Here is a 26,024-nt window from a genome sequence, read left to right on the forward strand (position 1 = left end):
TCAATTTCCCTCTGGGCAAAATAAAGGATTTGAATTTGAATTTGAATCTGCATCAGTTTCTCTGAGCTCTCTACAACTGATGAAAATCAGTCCAATCTGAACTCTTGTTCTGACTCTTTTTCTTTTCACTCTTCCCTCCTATAATGTCATCCTGCATTTCTTTGATGAATCAGTCACGTTAAAAACATCCAGTGTGTTGATATCCAGTTGCTGGGCTGAGGTGTGTTGCTGTAAAGCAAAACACAGTCATTGTAACACTGAGAAAGAGGAACTCATCTCTGCTGTCGGGCAAAAACCTCCTCTGTCCAAAATTCATGATTTTTGTTTTCCTTCATAAATCAGTACTATTGGTCACCCTTTATGTCTGTCTGTTGTTTTACAAATATTTAACCACGGATATATGATTAAAACACAATACAAATTTTGATGATGTTATGTCCAGTTCTTACAAAACCATACAGCTTTTTTCATTTTTTGAAAAATGACGGTTTTGGAGGTAGGAGGTTTGCGCCCGACAGCAGTGTTACCCTTTAGATTGCCTGACATCCACAATCAAGTTTGCCCCCTTTTTTCATTTAACTGTTTGACTAACCCAGATAGCAGACATATTTGTCAGGGCTACTTTTAGCACTAATGGCTCAGTCACGGCACCGGTAAGTGGTGTGTGGGCCAGAAGCGAATCAGATGTCAGTTGCCAGCCTGGCTAGGGTTATGGCAAGTCTCTTATGGGCCACGTGTGATCCAGATGTCAAGAAAGTGTTTTGTGGGCCAGAAGTAGTGCTAATACTGGAAGCCTATGACAATTTCCTTGTGACCACATGTGGTGGTCATGTGGCTGAGCCACACTCACATATAGTCAATGGCGTTAAGTCCAAGCATTTTTTGCTCTGTGGTATCTGGTATCTGGAAGTAACATGTCCTTTTCCTTTTTTAGTTTGCTGTGGTTGTTTTAAATGTGTTTTATAGTTGATATTTCATTTTATATGATATAATCAACCAATTAAATTATTTGTGTGACTTGGGTTAAACTCCACTGGGCTACAGAACTCTGTCAATGACTAGAAACCAATAAAAAAGATAAATTCCAGGAGAGAGCTTTATTATACCTTTTATGTGTCTGATTAAATTTTTTCCAACTAATTCTTCAGACGTTAAAGTGTTAGCACACTTTAACTGGTAAAACAAGGTCGTACTCCCTCTCCTCCTGAGGTTTTTTCATGTTGACCTTCTACCTAATTTCTCGGAGGGGCTTTGAGAAATTAATCTGACTCCCATCAGTTCCCTCTGGTGATACCCTGTATGGAAACCTCTGCTCCATGGGGCTATCCTTTTTTTCCCCAACAGGTCTGCCATGGTTTTTTTCACAGGGTGGCCTCAAACATTGTCACAGTAAGAGTCACCGTGCTGTTACAGAGAACCTTAACACGATGAGTTTTCTCACATTTGTAAAAGGTGTGTTGGAAGAAAATCTGGTCTGTGTGTTTTTTAGTAGGTGAGAAAATACATGAAGAAATGAGGAGATATTAATTTGTTTTTGTTTTATGCATCACTTAATTTGATTCTGACATGCAGTGAAGAGCTGGTTGAAATTTTGCCACTGTGGGTAAAAACATTTAGAAAGAAAAATGCTGCCAAATCCAACCACATGATGAACACACTGCAGTGTTTCCCATGGAGTGAAGGATTCTCTTTATGTGGTGAAATAAAGCCTCTGTCTGCAGGTACACAGGGATTTTGCATACCTGCAAACAATGTTTTTCTGGAAAAATTGCAGTTTTCATATAGCTCCAAAGAGTATATTTCCACTGAGGGTGGTGAGGAGGTCTTCTTTTCTATGGCACATCTTTTATTGCAAATTAAACATAAGAGCTCTCCCTCAGGGGTGGAGGTTCCAGAAAATGGGTAGGGTTTCTCTAATGTCACCTTTTCCAACATAATAAGCTTGATAACAGAAAGTTCCATCTGCTTGTTTAATTCGTGTTATTGTCATAAAATAAGAGGCAAATGAAAACACACATCAGCATCTGCTTCAATGAGTGACTGTAATACCAGCTCTGGTGGATCATCTAACGTGGCCAGATGCAGTTGGTGTTAGCCTTAACAAATGTTTATGCTCATGAAAAAGGAGTCCTGTCCCAGTCAATAATATGTTATTTTCCAGAATGAGAGAGCTTAAGGAGGAAGATGCTATCCATGCAGCACAGCTTGATTCAGGACTGAGGTGCATATGGAGCTGGATGAAGACCAAGGTGAAGGGAGTTCAGCTTCCTGCTGTCTCACTATTTTAAAAGAAGCCACAAAGTGAAGTTTTTTCAGATGCTATTTCAAGTTGCCTAGCAAATGTTCTTAATAAATATGACTTTACTTGTGAAGCAAGTGTTTTTTCTCTATATTATGTTTCTCTCAGAGTAAACCAGAATACTTCATTTACATGGTATCTTCTTTAAACAAGTTTTTTATATAACTGCATTAGGGCTGTCACATTAAAGTTGCATCAATATGGGTCTCTTACATGGACAGTTTAGCTTTAGAGCTCCACAAGCCCTAAATTTTATACAGTTATTTGCCAGTGTTTGAGTGTGATATTGAGGAGTAACTCCACCTCTATTGGTTCACAAGATAGATCCTGTCTTTCTGCGTCATTGTTTGGATTTGCCAGAAAGAGTTATTTTTTGTGAGCCTTGTGATTGGCTAACATGAGTTCAAACTCAACTTTGCAAATCACTCACTCAGTGTTGTTGTGGACGGTGTCGTAGCGAACAAACAGTGAGGTGTAGAAAGCCTCAGTCAGCAGCGCGTAGATGGCGATCATCACCAGCAGCACAGCCAGCTTCAGCACAGAGTTAAGCCGCAGGAACACGGCACAGGTCACCATCGCTAGGACCCCCGTGAACACAAAATACTGGAAAAAAAGAGAAAAAGATGGTTGACGTAAAAATTTAAATGACTAAATATGTGAAACCAATGCCTCAAAATGCAATACCACCTGTGGCCACTAGGTCAAAAAGTCTCCAGTTCCAACACACTAACGCTACAACTTTTTCAACAAGTCAGTTTATTTTAATGAGATTAAGGCTATGTCCACACGGCACCGCAGCCGGCTCAGGTGTGAAAATGGTGACAAAAACTAGGAGAAAGGCTTCAACATCCCCACTACACCGCTGTAGTACATACTACAGGCTGTGGGGGGTGCTAAAGAGTAACACTCCAAGCTAGAGCAAAACAACGCATGCGTAGATAAAGGCTCACTGTGTGTTGCAGGAAGTACACATTGGAAGCAGAGAAGAGAATATTGCCGAGGATTCACTCCGAAGCACAGGAGAACCATTTATTTGGACTAATAAAGAAGTTGAGCTTCTTCTTCAAAAAATGCTTGACTATAAAGCATAAAAAGATCGAGGAAGGGTGGATTGGGAATCGGTGCGTGTTCATCACATCGACGTCATATCCTGGAGTTGTGCGGCTTCGCAGTCCGCACAGTACTGCAGATGGTAGCAGGCTCAGACTTCTCCACTTTGGTACCTGGTTTCAGACATGGTTGTTTTCATGGAGGCTAATCCCTGGCTTCGTGTGGATGAAAGGTGGTTTGCTAAAATACTTTTGCGTTTTTACTGCAATCTGGCGTCATGAGGACGGCCCCTAATTCAGTTGTCCTGATCAGTGCATTAGTGGTGTTTTTAAAAACACTTACAAAATTAAATAAACATTAGTCATAAACACTAAATTTATTCTCTCCAGCATCACATGCTTCAGATTTCAACACAAAAATTAACAAACCAATGAGCTACACTTCTACACAGTCTGAGGTGAAATATGACATTCCAGTCAATGATCAAAGTTCACCTGCCAATGAGCAAGCAGTTACACCTGTTTGCATGCCAACATTAACCTTTAGAGTAGGTTTATTCAACTTCTGCCCTGGACGGCCACTATCCCATGGGTTTTAGATGTTTTTCAACTCCACCGCAACTGATTCAAACTACATGGATCCAACAGCTTGTTTTCAAGTTCTGAGTCTGGTGCATTGAAACGGAGAAGCATCTAAAACCTGCAGGACAGTACCCTTTGAGGACCAGAGTAGAAGATCCCAGCTTTAGTATGAGGTACATAAAAGTTTTCTATCCTGCAATTTACTTCTGCATTTCCCAGATCTTCTCTGCCTTGACCCTATGATACACTGCCATCCTGTCCAGGGTTTACCCGGCATCTCTCATAATAGCTGCTTGGATAGGCTCTAGCCCCCCATGAACCTGCATTGGAATAAGTGGGTATAGACAATGGATGATTGGATGAGTGGATTTCCAAAATCTATGGAAACTAATAAAGAACTAATTTTACCGAAGAACCAATACAGCATCATTAAAAATTGTGAAATAGTCATGTAAAACAGAAACAATAAACTGTATTTGTGCTTGCAAAGTGAAAATCTACATCTTTTCTGTGCCTTAAAGGGTAAATAAGTAGCATTTTCTCTGTAAAAATAATTTAAAATGTTCTCATTTGTTACGAGGGATAAACAGAAGCTTCCCTATAAACCAGGGGTGTCCAAAGTCGGTCCTCGAGGGCCGCTGTCCTGCAGATTTTCCAATGTTTCCTGCTTCAGCACACCTGACTCAAATGAAGTAGATCCAACAGCCTATTAAGTTTTGCACAATGAATCATCAATTTGAGTCAGGTGGTTTTGGAGCAGGGACACATCAAAAACCTGCAGGATTGTGGCCCTTGAGGACCAGAGCTGGACACATCTGCTATAAACAATCTGTCTCTCTACATCAACAATCTCTTTGTCAAGCTTTTCTCCTTTCCAAAAAAGAGTTGTCAACACATTGGTAAACTGTTGTTTATGAAAATGGAATATAATGTGACTGACAGACCAGGTGCTGTGTACTGCCCCTAGTGGTGACCTCTGGTATCAAGTGTTTTGGCAGCATTGTGTTGCACTCATGCTGCAGCATCTACACAGATGGTAAAGAATGTTGACATGCAAATTTGTGTACACAGCATGTAAATCCCAGCCCTAAACTTAACTATCTTACTTTTAATACCTACCCTTAACCGAGTACATAACTAATGTGAAGAACAATGACAGGAAAAGCGTTATGTTAAGTGACAGGGAAACTGTGATATTTCAAAGTTACTTAGAGACAATAATGACCAGGAAAGAATTCTTACTTGGCAGTACCACAATCCTCCAGAACCCCTCCAACCTCTAAATGTGGTATTTGTTGAGCATTAAAATCTGAAAAACCAGTCAAATCTTGACAATTTCACAAAATGTTGTGACACTGTGTTACTCTAAGGCAGGGATCACCAATACTGGACCTCCTGAGCCAGTGTCCTGCAGGTTTTCAATGTGTCCCAGCTCTACAGTAGTAGCGGTTTAAAAGTTCCCCTGTTTCCATGATGGGTCCTTGACTGGTTCTTGACTGGTCCTTGACTGGTCCTTGACTGATCCTTGGCCGATCCTTCACAGGTCTGTGGGGGTAATGTAATCCCCCGCAATGACGTCGTCAGCGAGGCTCTGCCCCTAAGCAGCCCAAGTAAAAAAACAGCTGCAATCCCTCTTTTGTCCACGGGGAGGAGCAGTGATTTGATCTTGCTGCTCTCTAAACAGTTTATAATGAGCTGTGTCGCTCATTTGTTGCATTTTTGCCAACATTTAAAAAATGATTTGATTTGAAAATGGCGTCAAATAAATGTATCAAAAAAGCCGACATGTGTAGCTAATGGTGTTATGAGGCAAAGCACAACCTCCTCAAGTCGGCTAAGTGGTGAATGTCACTAGCAGCGAGCTTTCTAAACATCCCGAGGAGCGCTGCCAGCGGTCATTTGACTGCAACGTAAGTTATTCACAGTGGGGGTTGATACAGCTGCTGCATAACTGAATATTGACAAAATCATAACGTAATATCGGCAGGTAAAAATAACATAATACTGATAATGTGTAAAGCAGGGATCACAAAAGTCCGGACCCAGCCCAACCTATATTCTGAATTAGGCCTCAAAGTGCTATTATCCTAAGTAGATAAGTAAATAAATGGTTTATACTGTGAAATGAAGTGTCCCTGGATTTTATTCATAGCGATCTAGTGATAAAACGTGATAAAACGTCATACAACTGTGTCTCAGCGGTGGGACAGCTGCCTGCCCGCTGTCTGAAGCAGGCACATGCGCAAAGGCTGGTAGGAATGACAGGAACCAGCAGCCTATCATCACACAGGGTTTGTGATCTTACAGCCAATCAGAAGCAGAGTAGGGCGGGCATTTATTACAAGTCCGTAGCCTTGTTATATACGACAGTTTGGCTGAGAAAGAGTCTCCCTGAGCGGCTCTGTGGAAGTTTAGACGTGCTAAACTGCTCGTAAATATTGATGTGTTTACTTTTCCAAACAAGTAAGCAGGTAAAACTATAGACAACAACTATATAATAAAAGTCCTAAAATACCAGGTTCAGCCGTTTAGTTTTTAATACACTATAAGCATGGTAGCGTGACTGGCGGTCATCAAAAGACCGCTGGCGACGCTTCCAGTGTTTAACACTAGAAAACCCAGAGATTTCTTATCCCTCTACCATGCCCAGAGTACAACCAAAAGGCTGCCCGGTTTGAAATTAACAATTCAATGGCCAACAATTAGCACCTTTACATTTGTAAACACAGCCATTACCTGCCGTTAGCTGTTCAAGCATACTCCTTGGGGGGAGGAGTGTGCTTGAAAAGAGCCTTGTGGACTGTGCTGTATAGTTTCACTCACCACAAACGGTATTTGTGCTTTTGACCATTTCTCACATTTTCATGTACCCTTTATTGAGCATTGGTCATGTGAGTTTTCATCGTCATCACACTATTGTACGCCCAGCTTGCTTTCAAGTGAGAGATTATCACGTTTCTGTTTCCACAAAGGCAAGAAGGAAAGCATAATCAAGTATTTCAAATGAGAGATAATTACATTCCTTTTGACCTGGGAACAGAAAAGCAAAATCAATTTAATGTTCCTCACTTCCTAATATGGTGCAACAAGGTTCACAGTCCTCAATGTTTTTAGTAAAAAAAAAAAAAAATTAAAAAACACCTTACTAACAGGGTGGAATGGAACATAACAGAGTGGAACAGAATATAACAGGGTGGAAAATATTTGTTCCCAATTCCAAATAAAAACGCTTCAATGGCCAGATGATCAGCAATGAATAAAGATATTTCTACAGTGATCCAGATTTTTTGTTTGTTGTTTTTTTTGTTTTACATTTTAGATTTTGTAAGAGATGGGTGTGTTTTAACAACAGCAGTTTTATCCGTGACTTTAATCGATAATTATTATCATTATCCAGTGTATAAAAATGTTGGTGTAAAAACGCCAAAGATAGATAAGCATGATGCTGAACTTCGTGGTCTTAGCTCCTGGTTTGGTGTGTCTTGTTCTGTTTATTATCATTCTGAAAGGTATACCAAGTTGTGGGCTGCATATATGCAGCCCACAACTTGAACAAAGGCTAAATTCCTCAACATTCGCACTTGCTCCATAAAATTACCATCTCCAAGGCTCCTCCACCACCACTTTGACTATGGATTGATAAGTAAATGAGCCGCAGTTTTGTAATTGTTGCATTGTCAAAACAGTTCTGTTAGTGTTGTCACACAAAATTCAGTAGACTAGTTGGTTCCTATGCAGTGAATTTACATGTTATTACAAAAATACACAATAATAAAATAGGCAAGTGGCAAGATTAGAATAATGTTATAAGTTCTGCGCAAAGACTCCTTTTTCATTTTCCAAAACAAAACTGACATAAACAATCTTGAAAAAAATGTGCACGTAGGCTATGAGGAAAGAATGAATGCAATGAAGTAGGGACTGGTTGAATAAACACGGTTTAACTGGACGCCTAAGCAAGCGCGTTGCAGGATGGCTCCAGATTTTATTGTCAAATGGTTCCAGGTCAACCAAGTCCGAACTGCTTAGAGCAGAGTCCTGCACGGTTCCGTTTTGCTACGCATACCTGCCCTAACCCGTTAGAATGACTCCCGAACCCGACTCGTCACCAATGTATTTATTCCATTTAAATCCGAACCAGACTGATGTTTAACCCGCGACCCGAGCCATTAACGCATCATTGCCATGCTGCACCGCTTCTTTTCCATTATTATAGCCTATTGTTGTTTTATCATTGTGTTAATCTAAAACACATAGATAGCCTATGAATGTTTATTTTAAGCTTGCTCAACATTTTTAAAACAGCTTTATATTCCTCTGACTGAACCATTTCAGAGTGAAGACTAAACCAGACCAGTGTGTTTTATTTTGCCACTGAGAGGGTATTTATAATAGGCTACTCGGAGATTGCTGTGCTTTAACAAAATGTAATCCACCTTTCCTGGCAGCAGCTGTGTTCTCCGTTCCTGGACTACAAATCCGGCGGCAGAAAACTCTGCTGCGCAAATACCAGCGTAAAATAAACTTTCATATATTTTCTCTGTGTTGTTGTAGTATATTCAGATGATAAAACAACAATATAATAAAAAAGAAGACTTGGAAGGAGGAACAGCGGTGCAGTAGGCTATGGCACACGTTAACGTTAAAAAGCACACTGCTTGTTGTAAATACTTGGTTTATGCTTTAAGAGGTAAATATTTTGGTTAACATGTTGAAGAAATATCGTTGTTTCTTTTTTCATCTCTTGCTATGCTATTGAATTTGGCAACATTAACATGGAAATTCACTGCATTAGGACCGACTAGCCTACTGAATTTCTGGTAGCATGACAACACAAACTGGACTCGTTTGACCACTCTTACCCAATGTGCAACAATCACAAAACTGGGTCACTGCTTCAGCTGCCTTATTGCGGCTCATTTACATATCAATCCACAGTCAAAGTGGTGGTGGAGGAGCCTAAGAGATGGTAATTTTCTGGAGCAAGTGCGAATGTTGAAGAAGGCGCATGTTCAAGTTGGGGGCTGCATACAGTACCTTTTGGAATGGTAATCAGAGCGTGTCGGGGAATAGCCCACCTGGAGGGGTGACGTAATCGGGATTCCCGGCGAGCAGGAAGTCGCAGCACAGCGAGTGTTGGATGTCCCCCCGCGATTAGACACATTGAAGTGGAAGAAATTATCTCCGATCCTGCGTGGGGCTTTTATCTGTCGCCCTGTCTTCTTATGGAGGTGAAATAAATAATATGAGAATAAAATAACCCTTCCTAGCTACCTCAAACAGATTCTGTGTTGCTTGATCCAAATCTGATTTGTCTATGTTAATAATGCTAATATTAAAAGATTAATCAGTATGATACATACATCCTATTGAGAATAGAGCTAGGGGCTGTGATCCAGTATTTGAAAGGTTTTATTAACCTACTAGCATTCATTTCTGAATAAAACAATTGGCAGCGCACAAGCATGTTACAATTTCACATTCCACGTCAAACGATGATTATGTATTAAGTTTTATGCATTTTTATGAATTGTGACTGGCCATCAGAGGTGCTTTGAGTGGCGCCTCTGCCGGTCAGTGTAAATTCAGATAAAATCTGACAGACTACGGGCGATGAGAAGTCTGTGAGAGAAGCGCCATCTTCTGGGTCTACCCTATATTACAAGGAATGGGTGGAGTTTGATTAAAACATCGACACTCCCAGGAGAAGGAGGGGGCCTCTCTGGCGGCTGGAAGTTGGAAGGCAGCTGGCTGGAACTGGAATGGAACTGGGCTGGAAGCCGGCAGGTATTCGGCTGGCTTTCAGCTTGGATGGGAACTTTTAAACCGCTACTACTGTATGTGTCCTTGTGTCCCTGCTCTATGTGTGCTTGTGTCCCTGCTCTATGGAATCATTTTCATGCTCACTGACGGGAAAAAAAAGAAAAAAAAAAGAAGAAAAAAAAAATGTCTGTAGACACAAATCATGTATGTGATTATTTTATGTTTTGCTGTAAGACTGATTTGGATGAACTGGGGTATCACAGTTCAGATATTCCGACTTTAATGTTGTTATCAGCCCAAAATAACATTCTTCCTCCATAATGAATTTTGAGTCCTCCCCCACACAGTGCTACAGTTTATGACAGAAGCTTCTCGTTCTTCATTTCCAGTCTGAGCCCAAACTGAAATAACTTTTATGACATCACAATTGAATCATCAGCTCCTCCAGGCACCAGAGACATTATCACACGCTGAACAGTAATTAACCAAGCTAGTGAACTGACCTTTATGTGTAAAGATGTGGTGTAGAAAGCTTTCAAAAGTGTGGGGGATGTGGTTTGTTGCTGGGGTGGGGTTGGTGATCTGATGTTATCCGCTGCTTCCAGTATCACACTGCTGAACAAAGTCAGGATTTCTACTGAACCAGCTGTGGCTTGCAGGTAATTAACTACATAGCAGTTTCACCATCACAGGGCTGTCTTTAGGCATGATTTGGGGTAATGAACTGCTAACATTTTTTTTTATTGTAACTAACCTTTACTTAGGTAGACCTCAGATCACCCAAGTGTCAGTGAATGCAACATGTAATGCACTTCTATATGCTGTTTTACATCAACACTGAAAATATTGTTGGCTGTTTCTTTTTTACAGATTTAGCATCTGATGACTATTTTAGTTGTAATAATGTGCTAATCATTAACTAAAAACCTAAATCTTTTTTAAACCAATGAACACAAAACATGAATCATGAGGAAAAAGTTTTAAAAAAAAAAAGACAGAAGAAAAAGTATGGGTGTTGGACCCTCTCACCAGGAAAGGTTTGGGTCTCAAAACACCCAGATCCCCTATTGGTGCATTGCTGATCGCTGGAGTTCCCTCCTTATAAAATATTTAATCTAATATCTGACAACCTACTGGCCTCTGATTTGGTTCCTGCATTTTAGTTTCTCCTGCAGCTAAAAAGTTAATAACTCTTCTGTTTGCATCTAAAAACAGTTCTGATTTTTTTAAACCCTCAAGAGGAAATAAGTTTTTGATGTATACACGCAACAATACATGACTCAGCCCAAGCTCAGAGCTATAAAAATGTGACTCCCTTATTGACTCCATCAATCAGCTGCATATTGTGTGAGCAAAATAACATAATGGATATTTTCTGCATGGCGTTCTGCTGGTTCCATCAGTCACCATTGTCCGAGGCGAGACCTCCCTCTGGGCGCGAGCAGCTGTCGAGGATGTTTAATTCATCATTTTGCTGCTGTTGCATGAGTGAAAAAACCCAACTGATGGACCTGACTGCAAAATTCAGACACCTCATTTAGCTGGTACCTCTGGGTAGAAGCAGATGTCCGGGATGGAGGCAGACTCGTTGTACGTCTGGTTCCTGAAGGTGTTGGACTTATCAAAGTCGCACCACAGCTGGAAGAGACACATACAGGTTGATTGGGATGTTTTATGATATCAGTCTCATCCAGAATCGCTGTAAAAAAATACCATAAAATTGAATGTTTAAAGAAGTTTGTATCGGAAAAAACCAGCTGATCTTTGGTTAATATAATGCGATCCAACTTTTTGGATGTATGATGTTTATTTCTGCCCTTTAAAAAAAATATTCATCAATTTAACTTTCCAGCAATAATAATTATTCTATCTGATGATTATTAATAATGACTATTTTTATCAATTAGTAATTTTATATCTATTTTTTTCTTTGTTTGTTCATATCATTTTTGTACTGCAAACATTTTAATTTCCAGTAAGAAAACAATAGCATTAGAATCTAAAAATAAGTATTTTTAAGTCTAATTACAGTTTAACTGTTTTAAATGAATACTTGTTCTGTTTCTTTTATTTTATTTTTTATTATTTTCATGTGTAAACCTGCCGCATTCAAACTGAACAAGAAGACAATATGCACTATGAAACAAAATGCTTAAAAATGCTTTTAAACATAATTGTCTCCAGATAAGAAGGGCTTTCTTGGGATAACAGAACAATTTATCTCAAGAAAACAACCGTCTTTTCTCTTGTTTCTTCTTTGTTAGAGTTCAGGAAAAGTTCATTATTAACAGGAAGCAAATGAAACAACACATGCAACACAGGGTTTCATCTAGCAGATTTTTACCCATTATGTTTGAGTTCAGACTTTAACTCCTAAACAGTTTCATAAAATTTTAGCTTCAACCTCTAATCTCAGAAACACTGCTATCCACCTCTCTACTACTGGACTGAGCCGTGCAGTTTGTCAGTCAGTGTAGAAACACTGATCTTCTATTCTGAAAAATAGCTGGTAAGTGAGAGATGAGCTCACTATGTTGATCATTGCTGCCAGGAAGTTGATGAGGATGGAGACGAAGATGATGACGTTTCGTGCTGCGTAGGTCTCGTTGATCCAGCAGCAGGCTTTCCTCAGCACCAGAGGCAGACACTTGTAATCCTCCGCCGTTGTAACTAGGACCAGGCAGGAATGCAGGATGATGAGGACTGAAAACTGGATCACCATGGTTACCATTCTGCAAGTACACAACAACAAATATGAAGTTAAAAATACAGGACTATATTTTCACCTTACCGCTAATAATAATTTCAACTTAAAACCTGGTTTAAATGTATTTTAATTTTTGATTATTCCACTTTTTATTTCACTAAATTAATGCAATAAAGACATGGAGAAACTTAAAGAAGCTTGTTTAGTTCTGTTTTTATGTGTCTTCAATGAAAGGGTATGTAAGATGATCCTTTTTCTTACACACAGAAAATCTCACACTTCTACAGAAATATCTGTAAATTTCTGTGAAGAATTTGTAAACAAAGCACAACTAAAACTAGCCCTTGGCAGTATGGAAAAGCTGAGATGTCATATGAACAGAATATGCATGGTTCATGAGTAATTTGCTTGCTTGGATGTGATTTTAATGTCAGTGGAGTTGGTACATCATGAGAAATCAAACATGAAAAACATTATTTAGGTGCTTCAGTGAGACAAGAACAGCTTCACTGCATCACTGTCCTGCAACCCCTGAATGACTTCTCATGCCTCTAATGAGATCATTGTAAGGAATCTTAAGAGGAAGAATCTTAATCACATCATAAATATGATCATTTGTACTGAACTGTATTGAAGCTCCTTCCATGGGTCAAACACCCACCATTTACAATTTAGCATGTCCAGAGCGTCAAAGGAGACTCATCTGACCACAAGACATTTTTCACATTTTAAATGTCCATTTATTTTATTTCTTTTGTTTGTTTATTCATTAATTTTTGTTATAAGGGGTTTATGCATTGCAACTATAATATTTCTAACAGGATAACAACAGGATGTGGGCATGTTGCTGTGTATGCAAAGTTCTTTGGTGCATAACGATAACTTGTATGAAACCAAAGATGGATTGAAATAAAACTGCTGTTGTTTCATTGGGTAATGACAATAAGATACTTCTTTGTCTATTACAGTATTAAAAAGTAATTTTAGAAAAGACTGATGATAGATACTCCACTAGAAACATAATGTGGTCAGTAATGTAGGTGCCCCAGGTCGTCATTTCTGTTATAACTGTGGAAAAATCGCTCATTTATTGGTTTTGTTCGGGTAAGTAACAGGTTCCTTTCTCTTACCTGGCAGAGGGAAGAAGGCTTTGTATGGTTGTGATGAAGATGAGGACAATGAAGGCGCACACCAGGTTGGATTTGAAAACCTCATCCCTCATCTGCGAGTACTGCACAGTGAAAGAAGAAAAAAGATGAAGAGAAAGGAAGGAGGGAAAGGATGTGAGGGGAAGATGGAGAAACAAGTTTTCAGACAAACAAAGAAGACTGAACAAATCAAAATGCACCAAAACACACAGATGCACTGCCACAGAAGCATGCAACGGTTCAACCACAAGCGTTAGAGAGAGACAGGAGCTGGTGGGTTAGCTGTGGGGTCCTGGGGAAGGTGCAAAGCTGACAAGCACAATGCTAGCTGTGAGCCTGTAGCTATTAGCCGCTAGCTGAGACACAAACGGAGAGCACGTCAAAATAAGCCAGCTGCGAAACTAAACTAAAAACTCTAACTCAAACTGTACTTTTTGTAAAAACTTTTCTTTTGAAAATTTATAATACCAATCTACATAAAAAAAACACAAAGCAACTTCAGGACACATGTATGCTAACACTTGTATTCAGGTCCAGCTTTGGTTTAAATTACTTTTAAAAGACTTTCTGATATTTTGCCACTGTTCAGGCCGTGTTTCCGTTGTGCAATAACATTAAGCTTTTCATTTTTACCATTTTTAAGAAAAGTTTAACTTTTGTAGATTGAGGTGTTGTATTCAAAATGTGATGAATGTTGGCTACTCTCAAGTTAAAGTACATGGAAGATTAACATTTGAGAAAAATTGTTTAATATGTTGCAGTTTCTACATCTAATAAACAATCTTCAACATGAATACTTTCAAATGTGTGATTTTGTTTAAATACCCACTGATCGTTACTTATATTAATATTTACTTGGCACTGTCATAATAAATACTACCATGCAGATGAGGCCAGATATTATCTGTAAGCTATATAGTCAGATGTTCTAGAATTAAACAACATAGGAATTATGATAAAAAAAAATAAAATAAAAAATCTCCCATGGATTACCTATAAAGATGGGCATCTATGTTTAATAAACTGTAATAGGGAAACAAAAACTACATGCATCACTTTCTGTGTGTGTGAGAGCACTGACCTGCAACTGAGTCTCAAATAAATGTGCAAAAATTCTTGTTATGGGAATTAAAAATAACATATTGAGAAAACATTGAAATTACACTGAGATGTCCTATAAACACATAATACAGTATAATTTCATACAAACATAAACATAAAGCAAAATAAAAACTTTTAGTTGACAATAGTCTTCCCGCTTTACGGCATCTAAAGCGAGAACTTTCTGAGGTTTATGAATGTGGGCATGCGCATTTCCGGAGGAAAATGCTGCTCTGAAATTTGACTCTACAGTGAGACATAAACCTAATTCTTTTCAGGTTCTACATCCCATCCCAGTGACCCGCGCTGCCCCGACCTTGCTGTCTCTTTCTCAAAGGGTGCTGGGAAATTAGCAAGAGGATGCTTCACGTTTTGTCACAACTTAGGCAAAAAAGACCAAGAAAAAAGAGAGATGAGGGAGGCCAACAGCAAATCACTGCACATTTACTGGAGAGGTTTAAAGGATAAATAAATAAAAATATAAATAAGGTTATTGGAAAAGTTTTTAAGGTGGTTTTGGGATCCAAAGCAAAACACAAAGAGGGGAGGGCCAATGTGGGTAAACTGAAAGGTATCAGCTGAGCTTTTTTTTATGGAACTTAAAATTTGGTAAAAAGGGACTGAAAGCTACAGAAGTCCACTGCATTCACCACCGAAAAAAAAAACATTTAGACAATTTTCTTTAAAATATGACTTCTCACAACATCTCACAGTTATGACTTGACACCTCATAGTTATGAAGAAAAAACCCATGGTGCAAAGACATAATACTTTCCTGAACTACTTTGCTCGAATGTGTTGCTATGGGAACAACTTGTCCACATGCACTTGACAGTGTCAAAAACAGCAGCTTTAAATAAGCCCATGTAGCTGGCTCAATAAGCTTTAAAGATGGTAAATAACCCCTCTCAGTTCATTTTCACATAAGTTTCTTTAAGGTTGCTTTAAGTTTATTTATTTAGGGACTCCAGCAACACAATATATTGCTGACGTGCTCCAGTGTTTAATTTGGAATACTATGATCACTGATTATACACTAGTAATGCTGTCCAGTAGCCCTTAACTCTGAATAATGTTAGTTAGTTAGCTAGTTCAACACATATGAAAGGCTTCATAACTGTGAGATGTAGAGTCATTGAGTTGTTTTGGGGTAGAAAGGCTACAACTGTGAGAGAAAAACCGATGTCCTTTCTTTAGTAAAAGCAGTGTTCTTCAGTAAAAAGAAAAAAAATGGAAAAAAATTGAACAGGTCAACTTTTTCTATAAGACTGTAAAACTACCAGGACCTTGGCATGGACTTTTGGTCATGAGTAAACTGAAGGAGGTTTCTACATTTCTGGCAAAACCAATCAGCATTGTTAAACATCAATGTCTGACTAGACTTGCTCAACAACGCAAACATGAGTCATAGTTTAGTTAGGATCATATTGGACAAGAATATTTGCAGTAATAAAGTAAATAATATGGTAGCTAGTAAAAGAGTTAGTTTAAGGTAAAGTTAGCGCAGACTCTAAAGTGTGCCACTGCTGTTTTAAAGTCTGCATTTTTTTTAACTGAATCATACATTAAAAACTGTCGGAAAGGGGGGAAGAGTGCCTTTAACCAGTAAAAAAGAACCTCGCACCTGGAATGAAAAGTACTTTTGTTATATACTGTGTTCTAAAGCAGGGATCACCAAATCCGGACCTCTTGGGCCACTGTCCTGCAGGTTTTCAGTGTTTTCCGGCTCCAACACACCTGAAAAATTAAATGAATCCAACAGCCTATGAAGTTCTGCACAATGACTCATTAATTTGACTGAGGTATGTTGCAGCAGGAGCACATTGAAAACATGCAGGACAATTGCCCATGAGGTCTGGATTTGGTGCAATATGACAAAAAAAACTAAAAAAGAAAAGACCGAGGTTCCACTCGCTGCACATTATGTCTCTTGAAATTTTCCAGAATCTGTCAAGTCTGAGTCCAAACCACCAATCAGAGCTATGGGATGTATTTAATCACTATCAGTTGCTTGTGTTGAATCGCGTCACTTCCAGTGAATGAAGAGAGGGTCAAACAAACCAAACTGGCTGACGTTCTGCAAAGAAGATGCAATACGTTTTCCAGGTATTTTCTAAGTTTCTAAGTTAAACAGATCGACAACCCTGTCATGGATCAGGGTGTCAAAATCCGGTTCTTGACAGCCGCTATCCTTTAGGTTTTAGCTGTTTCCCTGCTCCAACACACCTGATTCAAATCAAATAGATCTAACAGCATCTTGTCAACCTCTTCACAATGACTAATTAATTTTAGTCAGGTGTGTCGGAGCAGAGAAACAACCAAAACCTGCAGGATAGCAGCCCATAAAAACCGGAGTTGTTGCCCCTGTCATAGATCCTTACACGTTACCCAAGAAAGATTTAAGCTTCAATCCATGATTGACTAAATTGCACTCTTAAAAAAACCACGGCTAACTCTGCAAGCTTTGTTGCTGCTTCCCAAGGAATGTTCGCAAGCCACTTTTCTCAACATTTTTGTAAAATTCTTAAATCCCTTTCCCTTTTTCATGATTTCAGAAGGAATCCGAAAATAACCTGAATCAGTGTCATGATTTGAATAACCTGAATGTCTAAATACAACGTAAACGTAAAGCATTTTCCGGGGATGAAGAACACATTTAACACATGCAGTCTGGTCTACACTGAGCTTGGTTGATCAACGTTTGATGTTACACCAAAGTAAAAGAAATGTAATTTAATGTCAATGCAAGCAATGAATACCATTGTTGCCATGGTTACTAACATGTGTGTACATGACAGGCCCCTTTGCTGGGACAGGATTTAGAGGCAAAGCTTAAGCACAGCAGAGAGGGACAGAGGAGACAGCTTTCTTGTTATATTTACATTTTTTAAGGACTAAAGGACCCTTTACATTCAGATCTCACTGATTAAGTCAAGGTCCCAGTCTTTCAGGGATTTCTACTCCATCTATTTGAGCTTCCTGAGAAGGTTAAAATTTGAATTATTTGACTTTTTTCTATAGAAAAACCATCCTAAAATGTAATATAATAGTGGAGTAGCAAAATGTCAGCACTTTCTATGTAAAGTATGTACCAAGTTCTTATCTGAATAAAATATGAGTTCAAGATTAAGAATTGTTGTCGTGGCACACTTCAGATTCCGATTTGAAGACCAAATAGAGAAAAGTACTGCATGAAATGAAGAACTTAAATCAGTACATATAATTTTACTAATAATAATTTAACTTCACAAACGTTTACAAACATAATCTATGTGTTTAATCTTGCAGAGACTCATGTAAATAATCAACTTCCAGCATTTTAAAGATGAGTTTCTCAAGTGCCTTTAGCTTACTCATGATAAGACAAAAGAGTCAGTCCTTGTTTGGGGTCTGGAAATCTTTATCTAAAATAGATATGGTGAGGGAGAGAGAAAGGGAAAAAAAAAAAAAATAAATAAAACAGTTATCTGTCTAAAACCCCAGCTACCTTCTCTTCCAGGCTGGAGTCTTTAAACATCAGTGAGAAAGGCTTGATATGCTCTCTTCTCAACTTATCGCCACTCCGTAAGTCGATGGCGCTCTCTATTCGCTTGTTAATTTCCTCAGGACCAGAGTGGACATGCAAAGCTTGTGCGAGATGGTTTGGAAGCAGATTTATCGAATTTCTCGTTAGGGCAGCCAGAGTCTAGAGGGAAAGCACATGCACATAGAATGAACCTGCTTGTCCCTCTTTGGTTTCATTCAAGTTACAAATGAAAAAGAACAGACACACAGTTACATTCATTACATACAAAAAAATAAATGAAGGAAAAGGAAGAAAAGGGACGACCAAAATGCAACATTTGCTATCAGATAGTTCAGAGCAAGTCATGCATATCCCATTCACTCCTGCAGCATGTTCACTTTTCGCTGATGTTAGTGGTGATAAAGCTTGTAATTATGCACACATTATAACAAAGCAGAAATCGATGTGCACGGCTGTGATTAAAGAGGGTAAAGGGCTGAGAATTAAAGCACATAAATGGATGAAGAATGAAATTAGAAAGCATGAAATGGGGGACAGAAAACACCTGAAACACATTTTAAATGTCTGAAATATGCCAAAATTAAATTAACCTTTTATTTTTTACCTTAAATCTTCTTGAAAAAAATGTATTATGCATCCCATCCTCAATCAAGAAAACCTTGCAAGACATTTATATGCACTGTTGTAAGAGGCAAAATGAATCACACAATGTTTCGTCTTTTTGAGGGTCTTAGGTTTTAATTTACCACTTCATCACTTCCTGACACACTCGGCTTCCTTAAGCAAAAATGCATTGAAGGTCACAAGTGCCATTACTTTCTTTTAAGAAAAATCCTAATGAAAATCCTCAGGCAGAATAATTTCCTACAGTCGCTAATAGCTACCTCTTACTCACTTAGCTGCTCAATTATATTTTGTGAATGCCTTTTAGATTTTATGGAGTTTCTTTTACAACAGTTGGAGTCAAAGACAACATATTTTCACACAAGTCCTTAGTGAGATAAAAAAAATATATATATATTAAAAAAGATTTTTTAAAGAAAATTTGTTAATGGGCAAGAAAATAATAGTAATAATAATAATAGTTATAGCTTATGTGAAAGAAAGATCACAGTGCTGTTGAAATACAAATGAATAAAAGAAGAAATGAACCTCTTAGTCATGTGTGATACTGAGGTAATGTCCTATCACCAAAGGCACCAGATCTGTTTCAGAGAAATTGAATATGTGACACTTCACAGGAAAAAGTGTTATCTGCAAAGGCTGGGACCAGGCGCTAAAATGCTAATCCTTCAGTAGAGGGACGACTGCTCCACCGACTGAGCTAAAGTTCACGGCTATTTGTTAATATCAGCATTGGTTTAAAAGTTCATTTTCTTACAAACGAGGCAAAAACACATGAAATGGTACAAAAAACACAAGAAATGCACTGATATGTCACAGGAAATATCCTGAACAGTGGTTCAGTTAAAAAGTCAGGTGATGGCAGGTTTGTGCTGAGGTGCAGCAACATCTTTTACCTTGCCTTCCATCCTTTACCCACAGATATTTGGATTACTTCCACTTCAGGCACACTAAACCATGACCTTCCTCCTTCCTACCTTTCTATGTATGGTTTAAAGTTTGTTCACATGCATTCCTCCACAACTTCAGTAACTTATCGCAGCATGAGGGATGAACAGTATAGCTGACTGACCTGTAGACTAAAAAGCAAGAAGTAAAAATACAAAGTTGTAACAGTTAGCCTTTTGCTTATAGCAGTCCTAAACAATGTTTAAATTTTAACATTTGTTTTTTTTTTCTTTTACTATGTGTTTAATCAGGGCTACTCAATTTAGTCCTACAAGCCCCCAGTCTAGCATGTTTTCAATGTATTTCTGATTCAGCATACCTGAATCAAACTAGATCTAAAAGCCTATTAAGGACTTGAGTCAGGTGTTTTGGAGCATGGACCTGCTGGATTCCAGCCCTTGCAAGACCAAACTGAGTAGCCCTGTGTGAAATGATAGCAGCTGCTGAGCTCAAGCTAAAGCTTAAAATGCACTTTAAATATAGCAAAAATGTTAATGTAAATTGCTGGGGAATGTTGGCTAATAGGACTATTTCTTTAACGTCTGACAATGAATTAGCCTGCAACTGTTACAAAATGATTGTCAATTATCCAACCATCCATCCATCCAACCAACCATCCATCCAACCATCCATCCATCCATCCATCCATCCATCCATCCATCCATCCATCCATCCATCCATCCATCCATTTCCTACCACTTATCCGGGGTCAGGTTACAGGGGTAGCTTCCTAAGCAGGAAAACCCAGACTTCCCTCTCCCCACTGCATTCACCAGCTCGTTAAGGGGGATCCCAGGCCAGCTGAGAGATGTAGTCCATCCAGCCTGTCCTGGGTCTTCCCCGGGACCTCCTCCCGGTGGGACGTGCCTGGAACACCTCACCGGGAGGCGTCCAGGAGGCATCCTGACCAGATGTCCGAGCCACCTCATCTGGCTCCTCTCGATGTGGAGGAGCAGCGACTCTACTCTGGGCCCCTCCTGGATCACCGAGCTTCTCACCCTATCTCTAAGAGAGAGCCCGGCCACCCTGCAGAGAAAACTCAATTCGGCTGTTTGCATTTGCGATCTCCTTCTTTCGTCACTACCCACAGCTTGTGACCATAGGTGAGGGTAGAATCATAGATCGACCAGTAAATCAAGAGCTTTGTCTTTTAGCTCAGCTCCCTCTTCACCACGACAGATCGATGTAGAGTTCGCATCACCGCAAACGCCGCACCGATCCGCCTGTCGATCTCCCGCTCCATCCTTCCCTCACTCGTGAACAAGACTCCGATATGTGAACTCCTCCACTTGGTGCAGGACCCTATCGCAGACCCGAGAGAGCACTCCACCCTTGTCCGGCTGAGGACCATGGTCTTGGATTTGGAGATGCTGATTCTCATCCCATACATAAATAATTCCAGTTTAATTATTTTTTTAAATGCTGTATTAAACAGTTTTTAAAGTAAATTCTCTTTGGCTCCATTATTCCCCACAGAAGGGATAGAACAGATCTAAAAGTCTGTATGAGAAAGTGCAGTTTGTTTTGTGTCATCTGTTGGGGCTGCAGCATCAAATCCAGTTACTCAAACAAGCTAAACAAACTGAATAAAACTGGTTCTGTGAGCCTCTGGAGGGAAAAACTATGTTACACAGACTAATCAACATGAGGACAATATGTCTGGCTGCAAACCACGGTTGGGCCATGAGGATTAGGAGTTAGTGGGCGTTTCTTAAACTTAGGAGAATCTTCAGACATATACTTCTTTGCTGTAATAAGGACTTGAACAGCTGTTGTAGATCTTTTTATTTTATAGGGGTGGCATGACTCAGTGGGTAGAGTGGTCGTCCCACGGGTTGCCGGTTCGATCCCGGCCCGGTCGAGCTCATGTCGAGGCGTCCCTGAGCAAGACACCGAACCCCTAATTGCGTCTGATGGGTCGTGGTTAGCGCTTTGCATGGCAGCTTCTGCCATCAGTGTGTGAATATGGGTGAATCAGTATGTACAGCGCTATATAAATACAGACCATTTACCATTTTATTATTGCTGGGCAACAATTTTAATGCTTTTAATGCAATTTTATCCTATTTATTATATAATTATAGAATTATAATTGCAATATTTTCTGCAATTTATCATGATTAATTGCACTGTAACTTCCAAAATTCAATAATAAAACAAATAAGATGCTTTTTAACAGCAGTATGTCCAACTTGTGCAAATGTTCAGTTAATCTGGAAATTTACAGAATTTTTAATTACTTTTTAACGCTTAAAACCTGAAAATAAAAAGAAATAAAAAAAAAAAGACAATTTGGCCTTTACACGTTTGTAAACAAGCGTAGTACATTGGGAATGAGTTTTCAGCAAGTACACGTTTCTTTTTCCAGCTGATACAGACCTCAGTACAAAGCCGGGTTATGTGAGTGAATTAAGCTCATCTGAGACGGCGTGGTGACGGCCATCTAACTAAAACACCCCATATCGAAGGCTAATTCAGCATCCATCTTACATCATATCTCGCAAAGGTCAGTCCGATGTTGACTTGTGTCTCATGTCTTGCTATGTCACATTCTCTTTCTTTTCCTCTCTTCCTCCAGTGATGTCCTCTCAGGTTTGAGATGAAAAAGTCATGGTGTGCATTTAAAACAGCCATTGTGTTGATATCCAGTTGCTGGCATGTGATGCGGTACTTAGACCGAAACTCAACCGTAACATGACACAGCGTCCCGGAGGAAGAAGTTGTGAAGTGTAGTTTCTCAGCCTCGGGACGCTGCTAGGCAACATCGGCTCAAGGAATGAATATAACAAATGTCACTGTGTCATCAAGACGAGTCAGAAACATATATTTATGCATAGTTTTAAAACTCAGAGGGTTCTCACTTCACAAACAAAGTTGTTTGTCCATTTAGAGGCACCGTAGTAAAAATGGTGGCACAAATATGGCAGCTGCCATGTATGTGGACCCATAGGAAGTAGATATAAATGGATCGTTCTTAGAGATTCAAAAGCAGTTATTTATGTAAAAAAAATTAGATAATAATAGAAATACTATTTTTAAAGATATATTACATTTCTTGTCACAAACCTTAGATTTTGTCACACACTGCACCTTTAAGACAAAAAACGTCCTGCTCATACTGGAGCTTGCATCACATTTACTGAAGTGAAACACTTGAGGTCAGGCTGACTGGGATCATACATGATGAAAGTCATTTTCTCTGAACCACTGACATTATGTGTCCAGTATGATTGGTGAATCCAAGTATCCAAACAGCAATGTTGGTTAAATCCCCGTTCAGAGTGAATGAAGCCTGTGGACCATCCATTAAGGTGATTATCAAAGAGATGCATGAAGATGTTAAGAAATTCAATATACTCTCACAGCTCCGGCCTGTTGAATGTCTCACCTCATTGCACTTAATTCAACACGTTAACACATGAAATCCATCACACTCAGATAGATCATTAAAAATTCATTTTCAGGCTCTGTATGAATTGATGTTCTCAACCCAGTCGCAATTAATGGATGATTTCTTTCTTCATTGTAAGCTGTCAAGTCTGTTCTGACTTTTGTTGGCAAAATCACATCCAAATATAAGCCTAATTACATCCACCTGGAGATAATAAATGACTGCATTTAAGACATTTATTATTTAGTGCCTCATAAGTCATAAGTTGAGTAACTCTCACATATTGATATGACGTCATGTTGTAAAATATGCAAGCTACAGACTAGATAATGATTTGTTTAGTCCATCCAGTGGTACAGAATATTTTTCAGATAGTTTTCATCAATAAGCCTCATGATACCTAACAAAATATGCATTCCCTACCTACACAGAGGGAATTAAATCAGTTAAAGTAAAAGTTCCTGCACCTAAAGTTGTTTAAAAATCATCTGCTGCAGATATATACCAGTAAAAGGAAGCAGTCATGGTCAGTAAATGTTATTTTGATGATGAACAAGCAGTTAAACAATGTTTAATTTATTTATAAATTAACTTATAATGAAAGAGGAAAACAGCTTAGAGTAAATGGGCTGTAAACTAATTAAAAGCTTGAATAAAAGAAAAATTTAATAAAAAAAAATCAGTCTGCCTATTAAATAGCACCCCGACAGAGTAGTAAATGCATGTGAGTTAAGTGGCTTTGGGAGAAAGAGAGATGAACTGAAATTGAACTTGAACTCAACAAAACCTTGCATGCATATAAATGAAGACGCGTGGCCTGGGTGTCAAATGATTAGCATGTCTCTAACAGACTTAGAAAATACCCAGGTTTCATTATAATGGAGACAACTAGACACCATTTTGTGCAATCAGATCGGCATCAACTATTTTAAATTAAAGTTCTGCAAGGTCAAGCTGCAGCAATGACATGCAATCCTCATTAACAGTTTACTTCTAAATAACCTCAGCTCAAATCTGAAGAGTTGCATACAGACATACTGTGATATCTGAAAAGCGATTTACAACTTCAGTCAACCCTGATTGCTCTGAAGTCTACATTTGGGTTCATGTTGGGACAGGTTTTACTGTCTGTGCTGTGGCTGTAAATGTTTGAAAACATAAAACTTTTCAGGTGAAATTATCAAAATGGTTTGAATAATTAACCTATGATGTCATGACCATATGATAGATTTTTTTTTTTTTTTACATTTGTAAGTCAGTGCTGGATCGTATACATCCTCATTTTATACGGGTAAGATCTGTTTATTTCCCACTTCCTTAACATAAATGTGATTATGGAACTTTTTTAGGGGAGTTTCTGTGCTGAAACAACTGACTCTTTTAAGCTAGAATGGCATGGAAAAATTATTCTGGAAAAACATAATCAGTGAATTTGAATCATCAAAACAGAAAGTCAACATTTCTCAAGACACAATAAAGTAAACACTAAATAATAGAGGCTTTTCATAAATATAATAAAGAAAAAAACATCTGAAATTGCATGAGAAAAATTTGAAACATATTTTACAAAATCAAACATTTTAGAAAATGAATTGAAAAAAAAACAAAAAAAAAAAAACAAAAACATGAAAACAAACCAAAAAGAGAAGAAAAAAATAACTAAATTAAATGCAAAAAAAAAAAAAAAAAAACTTCCAAGACAATCAATACTTTAGCAAAGTGATTAGATATCAGCTGAAACAGTTTTTAATGACTTTTATTTTTTCTGTCATTGTACTTTGATTTTGTTACACGCTTCCCCTTTAAGACGTGGTTTGCTAGTGGCTGGAAAAGATCAAATCATCTCTGAGACTGAAAACTTAATGCTAACAGCAAGAAGTTGAAGCTATGATGAGCTTTGTTATTTTCTTCTTCTAAGACATTAAAACATCACCTCACTGCTGTTGTTGCCGTGCACTCCACCTTTACATAAGCAGCACAGAGAAATTCCCAATGCCACGTTCATTAAAAGGAAAAGTAGGTAGAAAAATCACTGACATGAAACAGAATGAAATAACCACTACAATTCTTTGAACATCACATAATGACAATTCCTCATTGCTATCTGATGCTTTTTAGCTTCTCCTCACTTCAGAGAAGAGACTGGATTCAGACATGAAAGCATTTCAGTGAGCCAACATCAAACTTTCATCAAGCTAAGTACTCAAACCTATGATGACAATTCTCTGTACACTATACTCCCCCCGTTAATTCAGCATGACACTTCTATCTGAAAAAATCTGGAATTTCAACTATAAGACAAAATGAGAGTTAGTTTCTGCACTGCAGAATGCTTCTTTGAGAAAGAGCATGGTTATCTAAGACAAACTCTATATCATAAAGGTTGATCTGGCATTTCAGTGACCACGTTATAACATTAATAAGATATCTGCTTTCTGCATTCGACTCATGGTACAAGGACTCAGAGGGAACAGTGCGATGTGGCGCACTCTCATGATTGTTTTTGGCATGCAAGTCCCCGAGGACACACACAGCCTAAAGGCCACATGCCTCCATCTGGCATTTCCCTTCTTTATACTGGCTAGTGTGATGTTTCCCAGAGCAATTGTTTGGATGTATGGGGGCAGTGGTATGGCAGTTACATGTAAAATGCGTATTATTAACAGAACACATTCCCCTGTTAGAAAATGCCAGCATATGATGGCAGTAAAAGGGTCTGCAGAGATCTGCTAGATTTGACAGCATGAACGCAAACAGCAACGTCTGGTCATGCAACAGATTAACTGATTCTGTAGAGCCAGAAAGTCTTTTTCTTTGTCTTTTTAGTCCTCTTTAAAGGATTTCATGAAGGCAGTTATATAAACCATAAACTTCAAGCTGCAAGCA

The 26,024-nt window shown here is 38.6% G+C and overlaps 1 protein-coding gene across 1 annotated transcript in view; it reads right to left on the bottom strand.

Annotated features, from left to right (window-relative positions):
- Positions 1-26,024, bottom strand: part of adcy8 (adenylate cyclase 8 (brain)) — a 146,335-nt gene that overhangs the window by 36,477 nt on the left and 83,834 nt on the right. The window contains exons 8-12 of the mRNA XM_041992913.1: positions 18,137-18,334; positions 13,531-13,631; positions 12,224-12,425; positions 11,242-11,331; positions 2,730-2,902 (exon numbers count right to left, since the gene is read on the bottom strand). Of these exons, the coding sequence (XP_041848847.1) occupies positions 2,730-2,902; positions 11,242-11,331; positions 12,224-12,425; positions 13,531-13,631; positions 18,137-18,334 (764 nt within the window). The remainder of the gene's footprint in view (positions 1-2,729; positions 2,903-11,241; positions 11,332-12,223; positions 12,426-13,530; positions 13,632-18,136; positions 18,335-26,024) is intronic.

Source organism: Melanotaenia boesemani, chromosome 8, assembly GCF_017639745.1.
Source record: "Melanotaenia boesemani isolate fMelBoe1 chromosome 8, fMelBoe1.pri, whole genome shotgun sequence".
NCBI lineage: Eukaryota > Metazoa > Chordata > Actinopteri > Atheriniformes > Melanotaeniidae > Melanotaenia > Melanotaenia boesemani.